We start from the raw sequence: 20,175 nt of genomic DNA on the forward strand, positions 1-20,175 counted from the left end.
CTCTCAGTCTCTGTCTGGTTTACCTATCTCTCTCTAAGTATCTGTCTGGTTTACCTAGCTCTCTCTAAGTCTCTGTCTGGTTTACCTAGCTCTCTCTCAGTCTCTGTCTGGTTTACCTAGCTCTCTCTAAGTCTCTGTCTGGTTTACCTAGCTCTCTCTCAGTTTCTGTCTGGTTTACCTAGCTCTCTCTCAGTTTCTGTCTGGTTTACCTAGCTCTCTCTCAGTTTCTGTCTGGTTTACCTAGCTCTCTCTAAGTCTCTGTCTGGTTTACCTAGCTCTCTCTCAGTTTCTGTCTGGTTTACCTAGCTCTCTCTAAGTCTCTGTCTGGTTTACCTAGCTCTCTCTAAGTCTCTGTCTGGTTTACCTAGCTCTCTCTAAGTCTTTGTCTGGTTTACCTAGCTCTCTCTCAGTTTCTGTCTGGTTTACCTAGCTCTCTCTCAGTCTCTGTCTGGTTTACCTAGCTCTCTCTAAGTCTCTGTCTGGTTTACCTAGCTCTCTCTAAGTCTCTGTCTGGTTTACCTATCTCTCTCTAAGTCTCTGTCTGGTTTACCTAGCTCTCTCTCAGTCTCTGTCTGGTTTACCTATCTCTCTCTAAGTCTCTGTCTGGTTTACCTAGCTCTCTCTCAGTCTCTGTCTGGTTTACCTAGCTCTCTCTAAGTCTCTGTCTGGTTTACCTAGCTCTCTTCAAGTCTCTGTCTGGTTTACCTAGCTCTCTCTAAGTCTCTGTCTGGTTTACCTAGCTCTCTCTAAGTCTCTGTCTGGTTTACCTAGCTCTCTCTAAGTCTCTGTCTGGTTTACCTAGCTCTCTAAGTCTCTGTCTGGTTTACCTAGCTCTCTCTCAGTCTCTGTCTGGTTTACCTATCTCTCTCTAAGTATCTGTCTGGTTTACCTAGCTCTCTCTAAGTCTCTGTCTGGTTTACCTAGCTCTCTCTCAGTCTCTGTCTGGTTTACCTAGCTCTCTCTAAGTCTCTGTCTGGTTTACCTAGCTCTCTCTCAGTTTCTGTCTGGTTTACCTAGCTCTCTCTCAGTTTCTGTCTGGTTTACCTAGCTCTCTCTCAGTTTCTGTCTGGTTTACCTAGCTCTCTCTAAGTCTCTGTCTGGTTTACCTAGCTCTCTCTCAGTTTCTGTCTGGTTTACCTAGCTCTCTCTAAGTCTCTGTCTGGTTTTTACCTTGCGTGGTCAGACAGTTGTTTTGCAGGTTTAGTGTTTCCAGCTGCTGCAGACGTGTCAGGTCCTCAATGGTTACTACCTCTATCTGGTTGTTCTGAGACGAAGAAGAGGCAAAAGTATTATTGGCAGAACAGCAACGCTTCATTCATTCATTATTGATTAACTTAGATAAATGTACTCCTACCCTGGACATGTCCAGCCCTCATTTATGTGCTTTAAACCTTAAATCAGTCCTATGAAGAAAGATCTATCGCGTTTTAGGTGTGTGTGACCCACCTGTAACAAGATCTATCAGGTATTGGGAGTGTCTGTCAATTGTGACTGATGTATCTAATGGATGTCTGAGACCCAACTGTAGGGAGAGAATGTGGGTGTTGTGTTGGGTGTGTGTGTGTGTGTGACCCACCTGCAGCGAGAGAATGCGTGTGCTCTCAGGCAGCTCACTAGGAAATTCCATGAGGTCAACCCCAGCACAGTCCACCGCTCCCTCTGTACAGGTACATTCCCCTGGACATACACCCGGCTCGGCCTTCACTACGGCCGGGACTGTAAAGGTCTCTATCTCTGGCTCTGTCTCCTCCATGGGTTCTTCCTCCTTCTCCTCTTCATTCTGGGGCTCCAGAGGGGGCTGGCAGTGTACCAGAGCCCAGGCCAGGAGCAGCATACTCAGGCCCTGAAAGAGAGACCTCCTGGGGCTGGCCATGTCTGCTGGTCGTGCCTGGTGGTCAAGCTACCTCAGATACCTCAGCTGCCCAGAAGCACCAATGATCAGATGGGTCTATATAACAGTGTGATAAATCAATGAATGGATATATATATATATTTTTGAACTATAATCAGTGACCAAGGACAAATATTTCCTATTTTCTTTTACAGCTTTACAGAGGATTTCAAGCAATGGTTCTAAAGAGGCAAGTAATTATGAGACAGAAAAATAGATTACCAAACATAAAAGTGTATGTGTGTATATGGAATAGGTAGCTTTATAGGACATGAGATTTTTTTTTAAAGAGTGTGTGAAAAAAGTAGCTGGTTACAATGTCAGAACAGCAGTCTAACGAGGACAGAACGTGTATTGTCTGGGACAAGATCAAACCGTCTGCTTTAGTATTAAAAATGTTTAGTGGTGGACATTATGTTCCTATTTTGGCGTATTTAAAAATTCTCTCATTTATTGTGACGATCATATGGGTTGACCTACAGCACCCAGCATGTTCTCTATACTGTAACTTCTTTCTATTTTCCATATAGTCAAGTGAAAAATGTACAAAGTACAGTGGGACAAAAAAAGTATTTAGTCAGCCACCAATTGTGCAAGTTCTCCCACTTAAAAAGATGAGAGAGGCCTGAAATTTTCATCATAGGTACACTTCAACTATGACAGACAAAACCAGGGGGGAAAATCCAGAAATTCACATTGTAGGATTTTTTAATGAATTTATTTGCAAATTATGGTTGGAAATAAGTATTTGGTCACCTACAAACAAGCAAGATTTCTGTCTCTCACAGACCTGTAACTTCTTCTTTAAGAGGCTCCTCTGTCCTCCACTCGTTACCTGTATTAATGGCACCTGTTTGAACTTGTTATCAGTATAAAAGACACCTGTCCACAACCTCAGTCACACTCCAAACTCCACTATGGCCAAGACCAAAGAGCTGTCAAAGGACACCAGAAACAAAATTGTAGACCTGCACCTGGCTGGGAAGACTGAATCTGCAATAGGTAAGCAGCTTGGTTTGAAGAAATCAACTGTGGGAGCAATTATTAGGAAATGGAAGACTTACAAGACCATTGATAATCTCCCTCGATCTGGGGCTCCACGCAAGATCTCACCCCGTGGGGTCAAAATGATCACAAGAACAGTGAGCAAAAATCCCAGAACCACACGGGGGGACCTAGTGGATGACCTGCAGAGAGCTGGGACCAAAGTAACAAAGCCTACCATCAGCAAGGGCATTGAAGATGAAACGTGGCTGGGTCTTTCAGCATGACAATGATCCCAAACACACCGCCCGGGCAATGAAGGAGTGGCTTCGTAAGAAGCATTTGAAGGTCCTGGAGTGGCCTAGCCAGTCTCCAGGTCACAACCCCATAGAAAATCTTTGGAGGGAGTTGAAAGTCTGTGTTGCCCAGCAACAGACCCAAAACGCCACTGCTCTAAAGGAGATCTGCATGGAGGAATGGGCCAAAATACCAGAAACAGTGTGTGAAAACCTTGTGAAGACTTACAGAAAACATTTGACCTCTGTCATTTCCAACAAAGGGTATATAAAAGTATTGAGATAAACTTTTGTTATTGACCAAATACTTATTTTCCACCATAATTTGCAAATAAATTCATTAAAAATCCTACAATGTGATTTTCTGGATTTATTTTTCTAATTTTGTCTGTCATAGTTGAAGTGTACCTATGATGAAAATTACAGGCCTCTCTTATCTTTTTAAGTGGGAGAACTTGCACAATTGGTGGCTGACTAAATACTTGTTTTGCCCCACTGTATGTTGTTGTTTTTTTAACAATAAAGGCATTGTAATGGTGATATTATTCTCCCAGCAGGCAGAAAGTGTCCCAGTAGAGAAGTGTTTTGATCCTATGGCCAGCCAGTAAAAAGTTCCAAACAGGCACTGTGTGTGTGTGTGTGTGTGTGTGTGTGTGTGTGTGTGTGTGTGTGTGTGTGTGTGTGTGTGTGTGTGTCGCTACCACACCACCAGCCAAGAGCCTGTGTGTGCCAGACCCTGGAGCCTCACAGTGTGTGTGTGTGTGTGTGTGTGTGTGTGTGTGTGTGTGTGTGTGTGTGTGTGTGTGTGTGTGTGTGTGTGTGTGTGTGTGTGTGTGTGTGTGTGTGTGTGTGTGTGTGTGTGTGTGTGTGTGTGTGTGTGTGTGTGTGTGTGCCAGACCCTGGAGCCTCACAGTGTGTGTGTGTCTGAACACCAGCCGGGTGTCTATGTTCACGTCAGATAAAATAAATACAATTAAAAACCATGCAAACCTACACATGTGATCCTGAGTATATCCCCACACACGTACCAGACACCACGACTGTAACAAAAGGGAGCATATTCAACCCCACATGCATAAATCTACTCATAAACAGACATCATGTTCTCACACCTACCTAAAGGACTCGTTAAAGCTAAAAAATAAAATTAAAATAAAAATATATATTTTTATCAAAGTTGTAGGTGAGTCTGTAAAAGGTCATACACATCTGAACAGCTGTACACTTGTACAGCTTACTATTATTCACTTATTTGCAGACTACCACTCAGTCCATATACAGACAATCCTTTTCTAATGTAACGTTATATGATTGGTGACACGTTACCAATTCATTCACAGCCAGTCCATAATACATAGCACATAATGAGCATATCTAATATAGATGCCTACATAATTACAGCATATCTATACAATACATGCATTCTTTACCTTCTCTGACGGAGGGAGGTTAGCAGTGACAAAGGTAGTCTGGTGTCCAGTCGAACCAGAGACAATCACATAGCAGGATAGAGAGGAGCCACAGTCACTCCAGATCACAGATCCCTACCAGATGTAATAGGAGAGTGGGAGTGACAGAGGGAAAGTTCAGTGAAAGAAGGGGAGAAGAAAAGATAGAAGAGAAAAAACTGGGCTGAAGGACAGCCAAAAGCACAAAATTCTTTGCTTTTTAAACTTTTATTTTTTTCATGGTCTGAGACAGGTCTTTTCCAATCCCCATATAATAATGAGGCCATTTCATGTTGCAATTAGTTTGTTCTGAAGAAAGAAAGAAAGAAAGAAAGAAAGAAAGAAAGAAAGAAAAGGGGACGTTTTTATTTATTTCCGATGATTCAACAAGAATAACTTTCATATTGCTCATGAATCAACATGGATTAGTATCACAGTGAGACTGTATCTTGGACCGAAAGTATCTTGGATGTCGTATCTTGGCTGATGCTGAATCATACATTCTGTTTTTCTTTGAGCCAAGTACAAAGAGAGAGATATCATGAACCAGTGAGTCAGGGATGGCAGTACCAATGTGGTATTAGCAATTTGTTCCCTCAAAGGCCTAAATTGCAACTGACCACCAATGGGGAACCAATATCATATGAGCTTATAAACTTATCAGCATTAGCATTAAAGTATTTAGAGAGAACTCAATATAATTCCAGCTCGTCTTAAAATGATATTTGTTTTGAAGGTGACATTCCATATAGACAGGAAACAAGAGTCTTCCAAAAAATGGCGACAGACAGGATATGTCATAATAGCACACACATTCACGCAGCCTATACCTACCATCAGATGCTATGCTATCTTCTTTCGGTAGACATTTCTTTGTATCACAAATGATGATAGATCTGGATATTTTTTTTAAACGATACAGTGCACACTAAAGAAAGAGGGTTCCTCAAGGGTTCTTTGGGAAAGATGATGGTTCTATGTGGAACCATAATGACTCAAATAACCCCTTTGAGCCCTTCAATGGTTGTTTGCAGTTCACAAAAGGGTTATTTGCTCTTTTAGGGCCAGGATACATTGGTAATTTTTGGGGACAATATTGCCAAGCAATTTAGCTGGCATTGGAGTGGGGTATGAGACACTGGATGCGCAATGAGCAACATGGACATGAATAATAGACTTCATATATCAACTTGAAACTGAACATGGTATGTATGTATTAATGTATCATGATAAAATAAGCCACATATGAGACATGAACGGCCAACATTTTACTCCAACATTGGAGTTAATTTTTTCTCGCTTGAGCTCAAAAACGATCGCCATTTTTCCCTAAATATTTTGGAAGAGCTGATCACATGACCAATATCTGGCCTCTGTTTGGAGGATTCCTAAAAATGTCCCACTATGTGGCACTGCCGATCAAGATACGCCAGATAATAAAACGTTGCTATTTTTCAAATGTAAACTAGTTGCAGAAACTATTGCTCCGCAATATGGCCAGAAAAAAAAACAGTGTATCATGGCCTTTAGTGATAGTTAAAATGTTGGGGCAGCAGCACGTATTAATATTTTGGGTAGTTTATTTTTTTTAACCGTGAGTGAGAGTAACATTCCAGTTTATGTCATCTGTTGTGTTATTCTATTAGATATGAACTATGACCATGGCCAAATATGGTGTCATGTGAAAGACTCACATATGTCTTATGTCAATTGAGAACTGATACCTAAATCAGTGGTTTGTAAACCCCAGATTTTCCAGAGCTAGCATACTTGATTCAACTTGTGAATTAACACAATAATATGACCTATGGAATTTTAACAATATAATAATTACGTTGGTAACCAGCTTATAATAGCAATAAGATACCTCAGGGTTTGTGGTATAATACCAATATACCATGGCTAAAGACTGTATCCGCGAAGGATAAACTGGTTTCTCGGGAATGGGCCCAAATCCCCATCATTTGCGTGAAGAAAAGACAGATGCATAGATAATTAACAGAGAGTAGCAGGGCGAATAGTCTGGGTGGCCATTTGCATAGATGTTCAGGAGTCTTATGGCTTGGGGGTAGAAGCTGCTTAGAAGCCTCTTGGACCTAGACTTGGGCTCTGGTAACGCTTGCCGTGCGGTAGCAGAGAGATCAGTCTATGACTAGGGTGGCTGGAGTCTTTGACAATTTTTAGGGCCTTCCTCTGACACTGCCTGGTTTAAAGGTCCTGGATGGCAGGAAGCTTGGCCCCAGTGATGTACTGGGCCATACGCACTACTCTCTGTAGTGTAGTGCCTTACGGTCGTAGGCCGAGCAGTTGCCGTACCAGGCAGTGATGCAACCCATAAGGATGCTCTTGATGGTGCAGCAGTAGAATCTTTTGAGGATCTGATGACCCATGCCAAATATTTTCAGTCTTCTGAGGGGGAATAGGTTTTGTCGTGCCCTCTTCACTACTGTCTTGGTGTATTTGGACCATGTTAGTTTGTTGGTGATGTGGACGCTGATGTGGCGGATGTGTTGTTACCTACCCTTACCACCTGGGGGTGGCCCGTCAGGAAGTCCAGGATCCAGTTTGCAGAGGGAGGTGTTTAGTCCCAGGGTCCTTAGATTAGTGATGAGCTTTGAGGGCACTATGGTGTTGAACGCTGAGCTCGAGTCAATTAATAGCATTCTCATATAGGTGTTCCTTTTGTCCAGGTGGGAAAGGGCACTGTGGAGTGCAATAGAATAGAGTCTGCTGTGGATCTGTTGGGGCGGTATGCAAATCGAAGTGGGTCTAGGGTTTCTGGGATAATGGTGTTGATGTGAGCCATGACCAGCCTTTCAAAACACTTCATGGCTATAGACGTGAGTGCTACGGACCAGTAGTCATTTAGGCAGGTTACTTTAGTGTTCTTGAGCACAGGGACTATGGTGGTCTGCTTGAAACATGTTGGTATAACAGACTCGGACAGAGAGAGGTTGAAAAATGTCAGTGAAGACACTTGCCAGTTGGTCAGCACATGCTCAGAGTACACGCCCTGGTAATCCGTCTGGCCCTACGGCCTTGTGAATGTTGACCTGTTTCACGGTCTTTCTCGCATTGGCTGCGGAGAGCGCGATCAAACAGTCATCCAGAACAACTGATGCTCTCATGAATATTTCAATGTTACTTGCCTCGAAGCAAGCATAGAAGTAATTTAGCTCGTCTGGTAGGCTCGTGTCACTGGGCAGCTCGTGGCTGTGCTTCCCTTTGTGGTCTGTAATAGTTTGCAAGCCCTGCCACTTCCGACGAGCGTCGGAGCCGGTGTAGTATGATCCGATCTTAGTCCTGTATTGATGCTTTGTCGGAGGGCATCGCGGGATTTCTTATCAGCTTCCGGGTTAGAGTCCTGCTCCTTAAGAGTGACAGCTCTACCCTTTAGCTCAGTGCGGATGTTGCCTGTAATCCATGGCTTCTGGTTGGGGTATGTACGTACAGTCACTGTGGTGACGACATCATCGATTCAGTTATTGATGAAGCCAGTGACTGATGCAGTGTACTCCTCAATGCCATCGGAAGAATCCCGGAACATATTCCAGTCTGCTAGCAAAACAGTCCTGTAGTTTAGCTTCTGCTTAATCTGATCACAGAGTTGTACGAAATCTTCAGTTTCTTCACAATTTCTCACATGGAATAGCCTTCCGTTCTCAGAACAAGAACAGACTGATGAGTTCCAGAAGAAAGGTCTTTATTTCTAGCCTGTAATCGAACCCGCAAATGCTGATGCTCAAGATACTCAACTAGTCTAAAGGACCGTTTTATTGCTTTAATCAGCACAACAGTTTTCAGATCTGCTAACGTAATTGCAAAATTGTTTTCTAATGATCAATTAGCCTTTTAAAATGATAAACTTGGATTAGCTAACACAACGTGACATTGGAACACAGGAGTGATGATTACTGATAATGGGCCTCTGTACTCCTATGTAGATATTCCATAAAAAACCTGCTGTTTCCAGCTACAATAGTAATTTACAACATTAATTTACAACATTAACAGTGTCTACACTGTATTTCTGATCAATTTGATGTTATTTTAAAGGACAAAAAATGTGCTTTTATTTCAATAACAAGGACATTTCTATGTGACCCCAAACTTTTGAACAGTAGTGTGTACATCAATCATCTCCAATCCAAAGTTGAATCTAGAATTGGCTTCTTCCTATTTCGCAAAAGAGCATCCTTCACTCTTGCTGCCAAACATACCCTTGTAAAACTGACCATCCTACCAATCCTCGCCTTCGGCAATGTCATTTACAAAATAGCCTCCAATAACCTACTCAATAAATTGGATGCAGTCTATCACAGTGCCATCCGTTTTGTCACCAAAGCCCCATATACTACCCATATACTACCTGTATGCTCGCGTTGGCTGGCCCTCGCTTCATACTCGTCGACAAACTCACTGGCTCCAGGTCATCTACAAGACCCTGCTAGGTAAAGTCCCCCTTAGCTCGCTGGTCACCATAGTAGCACGCAACTGTAGCACGCGCTCCAGCAGGTATAGCTCTCTGGTCACCCCCAAAACCAATTCTTCCTTCGGCCACCTCTCCTTCCAGTTCTCTGCTGCCAATGACTGGAACGAACTACAAAAATCTCTGAAACTGGAAACACTTATCTCCCTCACTAGCTTTAAGCACCAGCTGTCAGAGCAGCTCACAGATTACTGCACCTGTACATAGCCCATCTATAAATTAGCCCAAACAACTACCTCATCCCCATACTGTATTCATATATTTTTCTCCTTTGCACCCGTCTTTCGATCTCTATACTTTGCACATTCTTCCACTGCAAATCAACCATTCCAGTGTTTTACTTGCTATATTGTATTTACTTCGCCACCATGGGCTCTTTTTTGCCTTTACCTCCCTTATCTCACCTCATTTGCTCACATTGTATATAGACTTATTTTTCTACTGTATTATTGATTGTATGTTTGTTTTACTCCATGTGTAACTCTGTGTTGTTGTATGTGTCGAACTGCTTTGCCTTATCTTGGCCAGGTCACGGTTGTAAATGAGAACTTGTTCTCAACTTGCCTACCTGGTTAAATAAAAAAAAAAGAATGGTTAGTGGTTGAGCTGCAGACTCCAGACTATGTATGGCCTCCAGTAACTGGGATCTGCAACTTTCACCTCTGCATTTCCCACCATCTATGAGTCTACCTCCTATCCTTCATGCCTATCTACGAGTAAACCATTTTTAAAGAGGGAGAATACAATTTTTAAACAGCATTTATTAGCAAGTAACAGAGAGTTTATTTAGGATAAATCACTTTAGCATCATGAGTCATTCAGGCGGTCACAGTCAGAACAACATGGCTGACAGTAACACAGTAACATTCATTCAGGTGTATTTCAGATTTTTATGAATCAGATGAGAGCTTATCAATAGTTTTACACTTGTTCATAAAGTAACAGGGGATACACACCAGAGAGGCACTTTAGTGTTTTATATCTCATAAAGGCTGCATAAGGAGAAATGACTATAGCGCAGCTCTGAGACAGTACAATACATGAATTATGCTGTCCCAAACGTCACGAGCGATAACATATCCATTACCACATTAAACTTAATGGGGGATCATACATTGCCAGATGAGAGGGGCATGATTAAATTCATGACATAATTTTCATGCAAACAGATCTTCTCTGAGTCATAATAAATCAAACTGAATTAATATAAAAATAGAACTGGAAGATGCAATGCCGGGGATCAAGTTGTGGGCCCACTTTTCCACCATCAGGACAAATTGGATAAACTGCCCTAGGACGAGCTACTTCTGTACTCCTTACCAAGCTTGCCAATTATCAGAGCTCAAAATCAAACAGATCACGCAATAGGCTTTTAAATGTGATATTTTCCAAGAACCTTTCTCTCAAACAATATGGGTTCTATGAGTCAATGAGCTTGCATTAATGATTCTGTCCAACAATGCCACCATGTGGCCAAACTGAATCACACTTTATAACTTAGCTAGCTGGACTCATCGGTCGGAGTTAAAAAAGGATCAAGGGAGATAAACATGTGCCCGTTATAGCGCCATTGTTTGGTCGATGTGAATGTGCATAGATGTTGAGAGTCTCGACAGTGTTTAGAACATGTGTACCAAGTTGTTATGTTGTTTATGAATGTTTATTGATCAGTAGCCGCCATGTTGTTTGTCCTGGAAAAACATGTGAGAGCTTGGTCCATAGATGCCATGTATCAAGTGTTGTACAGATGTGTCATTTGGTGCCAGAGGAGTAATATTATTATTATTTTTTTTTTTTAAACAAAATTCTAAAATGGCAGAAAATCTATCATAGAGGACCTTCAGGGTCCTGGAGGCAATATATATCTTTCTAGTCTAGTGTGTTCTGGTCATTAATATATTAGAAAAAGACAAGAGGGGTCAGAGAGAGCGAAAGGGAGAAAAGTCTCTCTCTTCATCCATTATTCCATCTCATCATTCTCTCCTCACATCCTCATCCTTCCTCTCCTCAAATTACTAGAGTTGGATGGGGGTGGCTGCTGTTGAGCTAGAGAAATGGTAGAAGTTACCCCTTAGTGCAGGTCTGGGACCAGTTTTGTTGTTGTAACCCCTAGTGGTTCAGGCTAGGATATGAAGATCTGACACTAGAATAGTGCTAGGGAGGTAACCTCTGACTGTAGCCCCAGGTTCTACCTCACAGCTTGGCTTTGCCTGGCTGCAACTGCAAACTCTGGAGCTTCATGGCCATTCCCATATTCCCTGTGATCTTCAGCTTGCCCTGGAAGAACGCCTAAGGATCAGAATAGAGAGTCAGTCATTAGAATCAAAACACACAGAGAGAGAGAGAGAGAGCAAGCAAGACTAATTTCACAGATGCTTTTTGGGAGGGCATAGCACAAGACCATTTTTTATTAAACACACAAACACATATGTTGCACACACAATTAATCTCTCCAAACAGTTGTTCGTCAAAGTGCAGCCTCCATTTTGAGCAGTGGAAAGTAAATCACACTGCAGACAACACAATGAGGAAATACTCTTCTGGAGTGGGTCGGAAAACAAACCATTTTGAAATGATTCCTGACCTGCACTATACTCCGGTAGTGTGTGTTCCTGTCTGGTTTAAAGAGTTAAAAATAAATGAGAAATGAGAAATTAACGTCAGTGTGGAGAGTGGGGCAGCAGCAGGATCTGCATATCATGTGCCTTGTGTGGCAGGCAGCACTGACACAGTGACCCTAACGGTTTTGGCACTGCACCCAGCGTGTGAAAAACCACTGGGAAAAGTGAAACCAGATTAACTAAACAGGCAGCCTTCATGGACAAATCTCTCCCCGCTGTATTGCCCAATATAGGCTACAGCTCAATAAGAGAATGAAGCACTAAGCATGCAGGCCTTCTCAGAGCTACAGGTGTGAACACGTTGTCTGATGTACTCAATGTACTCGTGTAGTGTACACCCGGCTTAAGCAACAACGATAGACATCGTAGCAGAAGCCCTGGAGGTTTCCTTGGTGAGATCGTAGTTCCATATCCTCCATTACAAAAGCACAATTATATAAAACGGGGGAAAACTAGAGAAGAAATGGACCATAGTCAACCTTTTGAACGATAGATAATAGTACAGTCGGATCTAAGGTAAACAAGTATGACATCATTGCACTGTGAAGATCCCAAACCCTCTTCGATTTTTTTGCTCCAACCCCAGTTGTAACTAACCTGGTGCAGTTTATCAACCAGCTAATTATTAAAAAATCAGGTACGCTAGATTAGGGTTGGAGTGAAAACCTCTCCAGGAACAGGGTTGGAGAGTCCTGAACAAACCTTACAAATTCACAGCCGAGTTCCTATACTACAATTTAGTATACAAAAGTCCATTAAAAATCAGACATACCTACAAACAGAGCAAATTAAAAGTAAAATAACACAGACATTGACACAGACGTTGACCTCATATTGAACCCGTTCTTTCATTTTCCAGAACGTGTTCTACTTAAGAAACAATAAGGTTAATGGGCTCTTTTCTAAAGGGATCACCTATCAAGAGGCCAGTGTTGGGATCTGGCTAGTAAAGACTGTGCCACATAGCAAAAGTCTAGACTGTGTTGATGAAGTTAATCAACAAGTGAAGTGTTTTATCAAGAAAATTATGCCAAATACTTTTAAAAAATGTCATGTCGGCTGAATGTCCTTCGGGTGGTGGACCACTTGATACACAGGGAAACTGTTGAGTGTGAAAAACCCTAGTGTTGAATGAAGTTCTTGACACAAACCGGTGCACCTGACACCTACTACCACACCCTGTTCAAAGGCACTTAAATCTTTTGTCTTGCTCATTCACCCTCTGAATGGCACACGTACACAATCCTTGTCTCAATTGTCTCGAGGCTTGAAAATAACATATTTAACTCATCTACACTGATTGAAATAAATGTAACAAGTTTTTTTTTTTCACCTTTATTTAACCTGGTAAACTAGTTTAGAACAAGTTCTCATTTACAACTGCGTCCTGGCCAAGATAAAACAAAGCAGTGCGACACAAACAACAGTACAGAGTTACACATGGAAGAAACAAGCGTACAGTCAATAACACAATAGAAAAAAAGTGACATCAATAAGGGATCATAGCTTTCACCTTGTCAGTCTGTCATGGAAAGAGCAGGTGTTCTTAATGTTTTGTATACTTAGCCTTCGGAAAGTATTCAGACCCCTTAACCTTTCCACGTTTTGTTACATTACAGCCTTATTCGAAAATTGATTACATAGTTTTTCCCCCTCATCAATCTATTTTTATTTTATTTTACCTTTATTTAACCAGGCAAGTCAGTTAAGAACAAATTCTTATTTTCAATGACGGCCTAGGAACAGTGGGTTAACTGCCTGTTCAGGGGCAGAACGACAGATTTGTACCTTGTCAGCTCGGGATTCGAACTTGCAACCTTTCGGTTACTAGTCCATGCTCTAACCACTAGGCTACCCTGCCGCCCCAAATATACACAATACCCCATAATGACACAGCAAAAACAGGTTTGTAGACATTTTTGCAAATGTTTTTTTTTTTTTAATGAAATTTTTACGTAAGTATTCAGACCCTTTACGCAGTGCTTTGTTGAAGCACCTTTGGCAGCGATTACAGCCTCGAGTCTTCTTGGGTACGACGCTACAAGCTTGGCACACCTGTATTTGGGGAGTTTCTCTCATTCTTCTCTGCAGATCCTCTCAAGCTCTGTCAAGTTGGATGGGGAGCATCGCTGCACAGCCATTTTCAAGTCTCTCCAAAGATGTTTTGGTACACTTCCCCAGATCTGTGCCTCGACAAATTCCTGTCTCGGAGCTCTACAGACAATTTCTTCAACCTCTTGGCTTGGTTTTTGCTCTGACACGTACTTATATTGATGTGTGTCCCTTTCCAAAACATGTCTAAACAACTGAATTTACCACAGGTGGACTCAATCAAGTTGTAGAAACATCTCAAGGATGCTTAATGGAAACAGGATTCACCTGAGCTCAATTTCAAGTCTGAATACTTATGTAAATAAGGTATCAGTTTTTTAAAGTTTTCACTTTGGGGTATTGGGTAATTGTGTGTAGATTGCTGGGTAAAAACTTTTTTTAAAATAATTTTTAGAACATGGCTGAAACATAACAAAATGTGGAAAAAGCCTGAATACTATTCCGAAAGGATCTGTACAGTATGTATATAACATTCTGTTGGTGGCAAGAATTTTGTATAATAATTTAAATGTAAAAACTCAGTGTTGAAGCTTGTTAGCTAGCGTACTGTTAGCCAGTATGTCTGACTGGCTGGCTTGTTGGCTGGCTGACTGACTAAAGAAATTAAGTCAAATGAGAGGTCATGAAGAGCAGGAGTACAGCCCACTCCATTGTGTAAAACCTAAATATTGAAATGGACCAATTAGAATATAGACAGCCTCCCTCACACCCATAAGTCTAAGAAGAGTGTTCAAGTTCGCAAACTTAAACAAAGAGACTGACTAAAATACAGCATATCAACTCCCTAAAGTAATAACAGCAGAAGTCTGCTACTAACAACTATGGGGGGAAAAGAGTTTGTTGAGTCTAATCACGCCACACCAAGGCCAGGTAATACTTACTGTCTGTGGGTTCATTTTCCCCGTCATCAAGGACAGCAGGTCTGCATCCAACATGGCGATGGTGCAGTCCGCTTTCTTTGCTAGAAGGGGAGAAGGAGGAGAGGAAGAGGCGAGCAAGAACGGGAGAAATACAGAGAGACCACAACAATCACAATACAGCCTGTGAAAATACGACTAGCTTTTTACATTCTTACTGTCAACGTGGACGAAACCTCTCATTCTGACCTGTTGTTGTGGCCCTTGCTGTTCTTACCTGTGTCATTGTGAACGCAACCCTTGCCATTCTTCACGTCCACTATCCAGGTCGCCTCTTCACCATCCGGACCATCCTTGACCTTGAAGGCAAACACCCCCCCAATCTTCTTCACAAATGACTCCCCATCCTACACAGAGATACAAGGCAGTATAAGTCATAAGATTGATAAATCAGTACTATATCATAATGTCATGTCCAAATATGGGGGGGGGGGAGGACTGATGCTAGGAAACAGCAACAAAAAAAAAATGTATCCCTAACAAGACATTTAATATTTAGTTAAACCATTCTTTGATCCATGGGCTTTGTAAAATCATTAAAAGAACTGCAAAGAATTCACTGAAAACACACACTGATTATCAGATACATAGTAGTAGAATACCATTACACCAAAAAAGAGATCCTAATGGGAACCAGATAGCCAGCACTGCTCCCAGACAGACTTGTAAAATCCAAAGCAGGACAAGAGATTAGTGATGCACCGATATGACATTTTTGTCCGATTCCGATTTCCGATATTTACCTGGCAAAAAAAAAAAAACAGATACCGATAACAGATATTGAAAATGTTTGCGGCCTTTTAAGCATTCTAGTACAATTAAATAGTTAACACACACACACGGATGCAGTGGCCTAAGGCCCTGCATTTCAGTGCAAGAGACGTCACTACAGTCCCTGGTTCGAATCCAGGCTGTATCACATCCGGTCGTGATTGGGAGTTGCGGTATTGTAAACACATCGTTCGTGGCCGGTGTTTGCAGACTTTTTTTGTACATCTTTTTTTTTAACACGCAAAGACCCAAACGGCATTCCATAGTATGTGTGTCGTGAAGCTAACAGCAGTGATGCTATTACTGTGTAACGCCGATAGGGAACCATCTGAACGATAGCGCACTTGGTAGCATGTACCGGTGCTCGACCAGTCGGTGAAAGCCAACATCACCCGCGACAGAGAACGGTTGATTGTCAATGGCAATGAATTACATTATCTTGGCTTTCATGGATTTCGCCTTGGAGTCGTCTCGCTGAAATGTTGTTACTCTTTGAAATGACTGCTCGATCCACACAGCAGACATTGTGGGGCTAGTTTAAGAATGCCGTGTTGCACATAAAGCTCAGATTTTACATGGCGTCATTACGTCATGTACCTACGTTATATAGGTATGCACGTCAGCTTTGACATCGGGTTTGCACAATGGGGCGTTGTAAACTAGACGTTGGGCTGATACCGATGTTGGCATTTTTAGCTAATATCGACCGATTCCGATATATTAACTGATATATCGTGCATCCCTACAAGAGATGAATGTTACACATCCAGAGTCAAAAGAGTTAGTTTAGTTCCGTTTATTTCTGTCTGTGTAATAGAAGTCTAGTTGTGTATTTTGGACACAACAGCACTGCTCTTCACTGATGGCTAGGCTGTGTTAAGGCGAGAGATAGAGATGGCGAGAGAGAGAGAGCAAGTGAGGGGGAGAGAGATCTGCCATCATCTAGCTTGTGATGTTTATAGTAGTGATGAGGTCAGAAGGAGCAAAGCAGCTGCCAATAAACACACAACTTTATAGAGTGCAGGACCATTTATCTGATTGGTTCAAACAACATAACTTTATAGAGTGCAGGACCATTTATCTGATTGGTTCAAACAACATAACTTTATAGAGTGCAGGACCATTTATCTGATTGGTTCAAACAACATAACTTTATAGAGTGCAGGACCATTTATCTGGGTTCAAACAACATTTATCTGATTGGTTCAAACAACATAACTTTATAGAGTGCAGGACCATTTATCTGATTGGTTCAAACAACATAACTTTATAGAGTGCAGGACCATTTATCTGATTGGTTCAAACAACATAACTTTATAGAGTGCAGGACCATTTATCTGATTGGTTCAAACAACATAACTTTATAGAGTGCAGGACCATTTATCTGATTGGTTCAAACAACATAACTTTATAGAGTGCAGGACCATTTATCTGATTGGTTTCAAACAACATAACTTTATCATTGTATGACATGGAGGAAAAGCCCGTTTCCGGGAAGGGATCCATGTGTGCTGCAGTCGAAGTGGAAAGAGAAATGGAAATAGGTTGTCTCCTTCATGTATGATCGAGATCAATAACACTCATATGGCTGTAGTGTGGAGGAGATGGATCAGAGGTCACAATATACACATTTTCAGTGAAAATGAACAGAAAAGAGGTCTAAACATGTTGGTGTGAAAACAGGATTTGCAGCATAACAGGTTTGCAGCATAACAGGTTTGCAGCATAACAGGTTTGCAGCATAACAGGTTTGCAGCATAACAGGATTTGCAGCATAACAGGTTTGCAGCATAACAGGTTTGCAGCATAACAGGTTTGCAGCATAAGCAGGTTTGCAGCATAAGCAGGTTTGCAGCATAAGCAGGTTTGCAGCATAAGCAGGACATATTCAAATAGCCATTGTTTCCTTTTATGCCATTTTAGCCTACTTTAGAGGATGAAGCAATAATTGATAACTGAAACAGATAACACACAGTAATGAAGATACCTCCTCCAGCTTCTTTTTTATCTCCTGGAAGACTGCATAGGCCTTGAACCTCTCCAAGCTGCTCTCTGCATTGGTGTTAACTGCCTGGATTCTCTGGGAGCTGAGAGAGAGAAAGAGAGAGCGAGGGGGAGAACGAGAGAGAGACACATAATGGACAGAGGGCATGATATACAGAGCCTGTGAGATAGGCTGCAACTATAACAAGCCAATGAGGATTATTCAGCAGGAGAAAAGAGATAGCATGGGGGTAGATCACCCAGGCTAAATAGACAAGAGTCCTCATTACATAAGGCTCTTGCCACAGTCACAAGTAGCTACTTTTAGCAACACTAGTATTTACACACTAACGTTGCAAGATATTAGCTTGCAAAAAACCCAGAATAGTCCTCCAAAGGCCAGGAGTTAAATCTAATTCAATTTACTATTCAGATTGTCCGTAGGATAGGTCCTTGTGCAGGAAAAACAAAACAAATAGGTATGTTGTAGACTCACTTCCTCTCTGCTTACTTCATATTAAAATAAAAGTCCTGCACGTGCACCATACCTGCACAAAAAAAAGCAAGACTTTTATTTTGACACGAGGTAAGCAGAGAGGAACTGAATGAGTCTCCAACAGACACACGTTTGGAAATTCAGTTTAATTATACATTCCATTCTGTTTTTCTCAAATGCCCTACTGCACAAGGGTTCAAGCATACAGACAACCAACAGAATAAATTAGAATGTAATTGGATTTAACTTCTGGCTTCCTGCGAACTATTGCGTTTTTTTTAACAAGCTAAGTCACAACATGATGGTATCATTGACTGACATCCACTGTGAGAGAGCAGTCCAAATGCAGAGAGCAGAAGACATATTTGATGCAAGTTATAGAAAGGGGTTGGCTCTTTGATTACATAATTAGACTAAAGTTGACCTACATCTAAACCCAATATTATGAATGTGGTGTGAAAGTAATAGCAGTGGCTAAATTTAATAGCTAGCAAGTATATGGATAAATAAAGATGGGCTTCCATAGGATTATAATATAATACTTGTCAGGTTGTTATCTTGTTATTATTGCACAAGTCATGTGTTAGCACAGCAGTTGTCATTGTTTTCAAAGAGCTAGCCAATGAGCTAGCCAGCAGCTAGCATAGCTCCACACTTGCATTTCACAAGGTTGACCCGTTCCGGATGAATAACGCGAGGAAACGAGTGGCAATTAAATGGCTGAGATAATGTTACTCATTTGAAGTATTTCTCACCTTACAACCTGTGATTCGCGCATTTTGACATTTGAAACAACCATTTTCAAACAGGCCGATGCAGCTCTTATGCTTGCTGTGTTGTGAATAAACTTTGTAACCGGAATTCCTTATTATGTTTCTCTGCAAGACCCTACATGTCAATAGCCGAGAAGGCGATGAGTTGATCTTCAATGCAGAGTTCTACTACTTTCTCTCTAAAAAAAACTGCCGAATTTGCTCTCAAGCCTATCTGACCAAATAACTAACATCTCTGTTCGTGTGTTGATGAGTATTATCAACCTCGTCATAAGTCGAGGTTTAGTGACATATTTTGAGTTAGAAAATACATTTTTCTACCACTTTAAAACCTGTTAAACTCTGAGCGGTTGTTTTGGGTCATGTACAAGGCCTGGTGAGTATGGGGGTACACCCCCCAAATTAAAAAATAAAGTAAAATATTCATCATAAAATAGAAAGTGACAAATCATTTGAAAGCTACAGCCTTGTCTTCTTGGATATTGAACTCAAATCTTACTACTGGCAAGTCATAAGAATATCCTCCCTTCCCCATAAAGGGTGGCAGGTAGCCGAGCGGTTAAGAGTGTTGGGCCAGTACCCGAAAGGTCGCTGGATCGAATCCTCAAGCCGACTAGGTAAAAAAATATGTCGAGGTACCCTTGAGTGAGCCACTTAACCCTAATTGCTCTTGTAAGTCGCTCTGGATAAAAGTGTGTGCTAAATTACTAAAATGTAAATGTCATAGAGTCGAATGGCTGTGATAGGAGGAAACTGAGAATGGATCAACGACATTGTAGTTACCGTACTACACAATACTAACCTAATTGACGGGGGGGAAATAAGGAAGCCTGTACAGAATACAAATATTCATCCTGTTTGCAACAAGGCGCTAAAGTAATACTGCAAAAGATTTCTGGATAAAAAATAAACAGAATGGAACTAAGCACAGGCAAAATCCTAGAGAAAAACCTGGTTCATTCTGCTTTCCACCAGATACTGGGAGATTAGTTCACCTTTCAGCAGGACAATAACCTAAAACACAAAGCCAAATCTACACTGGAGTTGCTTACTAAGATGGTGAATGTTCCTGAGTGGCCGAGTTAGTTTCGACTTTAATCCACATGAAAATGTATGGCAAGACCTGAAGACTCACAGCTGTCATCACTACCAAAGGCGCTTCTTCAAAAAATTGAATCCTGGGTGTGAATACTTATGTAAATTAGATATTTCTGTATTTAATTTTTAATACATTTGCAAAAAAATCTAAAAACATTTGAACTTTTCCATTATGGGATTCAGGCTAACACAACAAAATGTGGAATAAGTTAAGGGGCATGAATACTTTCTGAAGGTTACTGTAAACAGGAGTAATAGTAACCAGTATCTGGATAAATAGATAGATACTAATGGTA

At 41.4% G+C, this 20,175-nt stretch overlaps 2 protein-coding genes and 1 long non-coding RNA gene across 4 annotated transcripts in view; 1 reads left to right on the forward strand and 2 right to left on the reverse strand.

The window, feature by feature from the left end:
• LOC118358612 (podocan-like) overlaps positions 1–4,734 on the reverse strand; it is a 33,876-nt gene extending 29,142 nt beyond the window's left edge. Inside the window, exons 1-4 of one of the 2 annotated variants that reach the window (XM_052480056.1) lie at positions 4,602–4,734; positions 4,166–4,211; positions 1,577–1,918; positions 1,171–1,264 (exon numbers count right to left, since the gene is read on the reverse strand). In XM_052480056.1, the coding sequence (XP_052336016.1) occupies positions 1,171–1,264; positions 1,577–1,873 (391 nt within the window). In that variant the 5' untranslated portion in view covers positions 1,874–1,918; positions 4,166–4,211; positions 4,602–4,734. Of the gene's footprint in view, positions 1–1,170; positions 1,265–1,576; positions 1,949–4,165; positions 4,212–4,601 lie in introns of both variants that reach the window. The other variant, XM_052480057.1, reaches the window with a different exon arrangement.
• A 5,117-nt stretch (positions 4,735–9,851) lies between these two features.
• Positions 9,852–18,918, reverse strand: LOC118358834 (sterol carrier protein 2-like). Its single transcript, XM_035736767.2, has 5 exons — positions 18,764–18,918; positions 17,517–17,616; positions 14,976–15,105; positions 14,723–14,802; positions 9,852–11,397 (listed from the first exon to the last, which is right to left on the reverse strand). The coding sequence occupies exons 1-5, from the start codon at positions 18,805–18,807 to the stop codon at positions 11,302–11,304; spliced, it is 450 nt and encodes a 149-aa protein (XP_035592660.1). The 5' UTR covers positions 18,808–18,918; the 3' UTR covers positions 9,852–11,301.
• LOC127911978 (uncharacterized) lies at positions 16,726–17,523 on the forward strand. Its single transcript, XR_008079928.1, has 3 exons — positions 16,726–17,229; positions 17,262–17,326; positions 17,377–17,523. It is a non-coding gene; the product is annotated as an uncharacterized LOC127911978 (long non-coding RNA).
• Positions 18,919–20,175: the final 1,257 nt, after the last annotated feature.

The sequence above is a fragment of the Oncorhynchus keta genome, chromosome 26 (genome assembly GCF_023373465.1).
Source record: "Oncorhynchus keta strain PuntledgeMale-10-30-2019 chromosome 26, Oket_V2, whole genome shotgun sequence".
Taxonomy (NCBI): domain Eukaryota; kingdom Metazoa; phylum Chordata; class Actinopteri; order Salmoniformes; family Salmonidae; genus Oncorhynchus; species Oncorhynchus keta.

What these genes read in the sequence shown, in the direction of transcription:
- LOC118358834 (XM_035736767.2), bottom strand. Translation starts at nt 18,807, where the DNA reads ATGGTTGTTTCAAATGTCAAAATGCGCGAATCACAGGTTGTAAG. An exon ending in TAAAAAAGAAGCTGGAGGAG is followed by an intron (nt 15,106 to 17,516) that starts GTATCTTCATTA and finishes ATCTCTGTGTAG; the next exon opens with GATGGGGAGTCATTTGTGAA. An exon ending in TTGCGTTCACAATGACACAG is followed by an intron (nt 14,803 to 14,975) that starts GTAAGAACAGCA and finishes CTCCCCTTCTAG; the next exon opens with CAAAGAAAGCGGACTGCACC.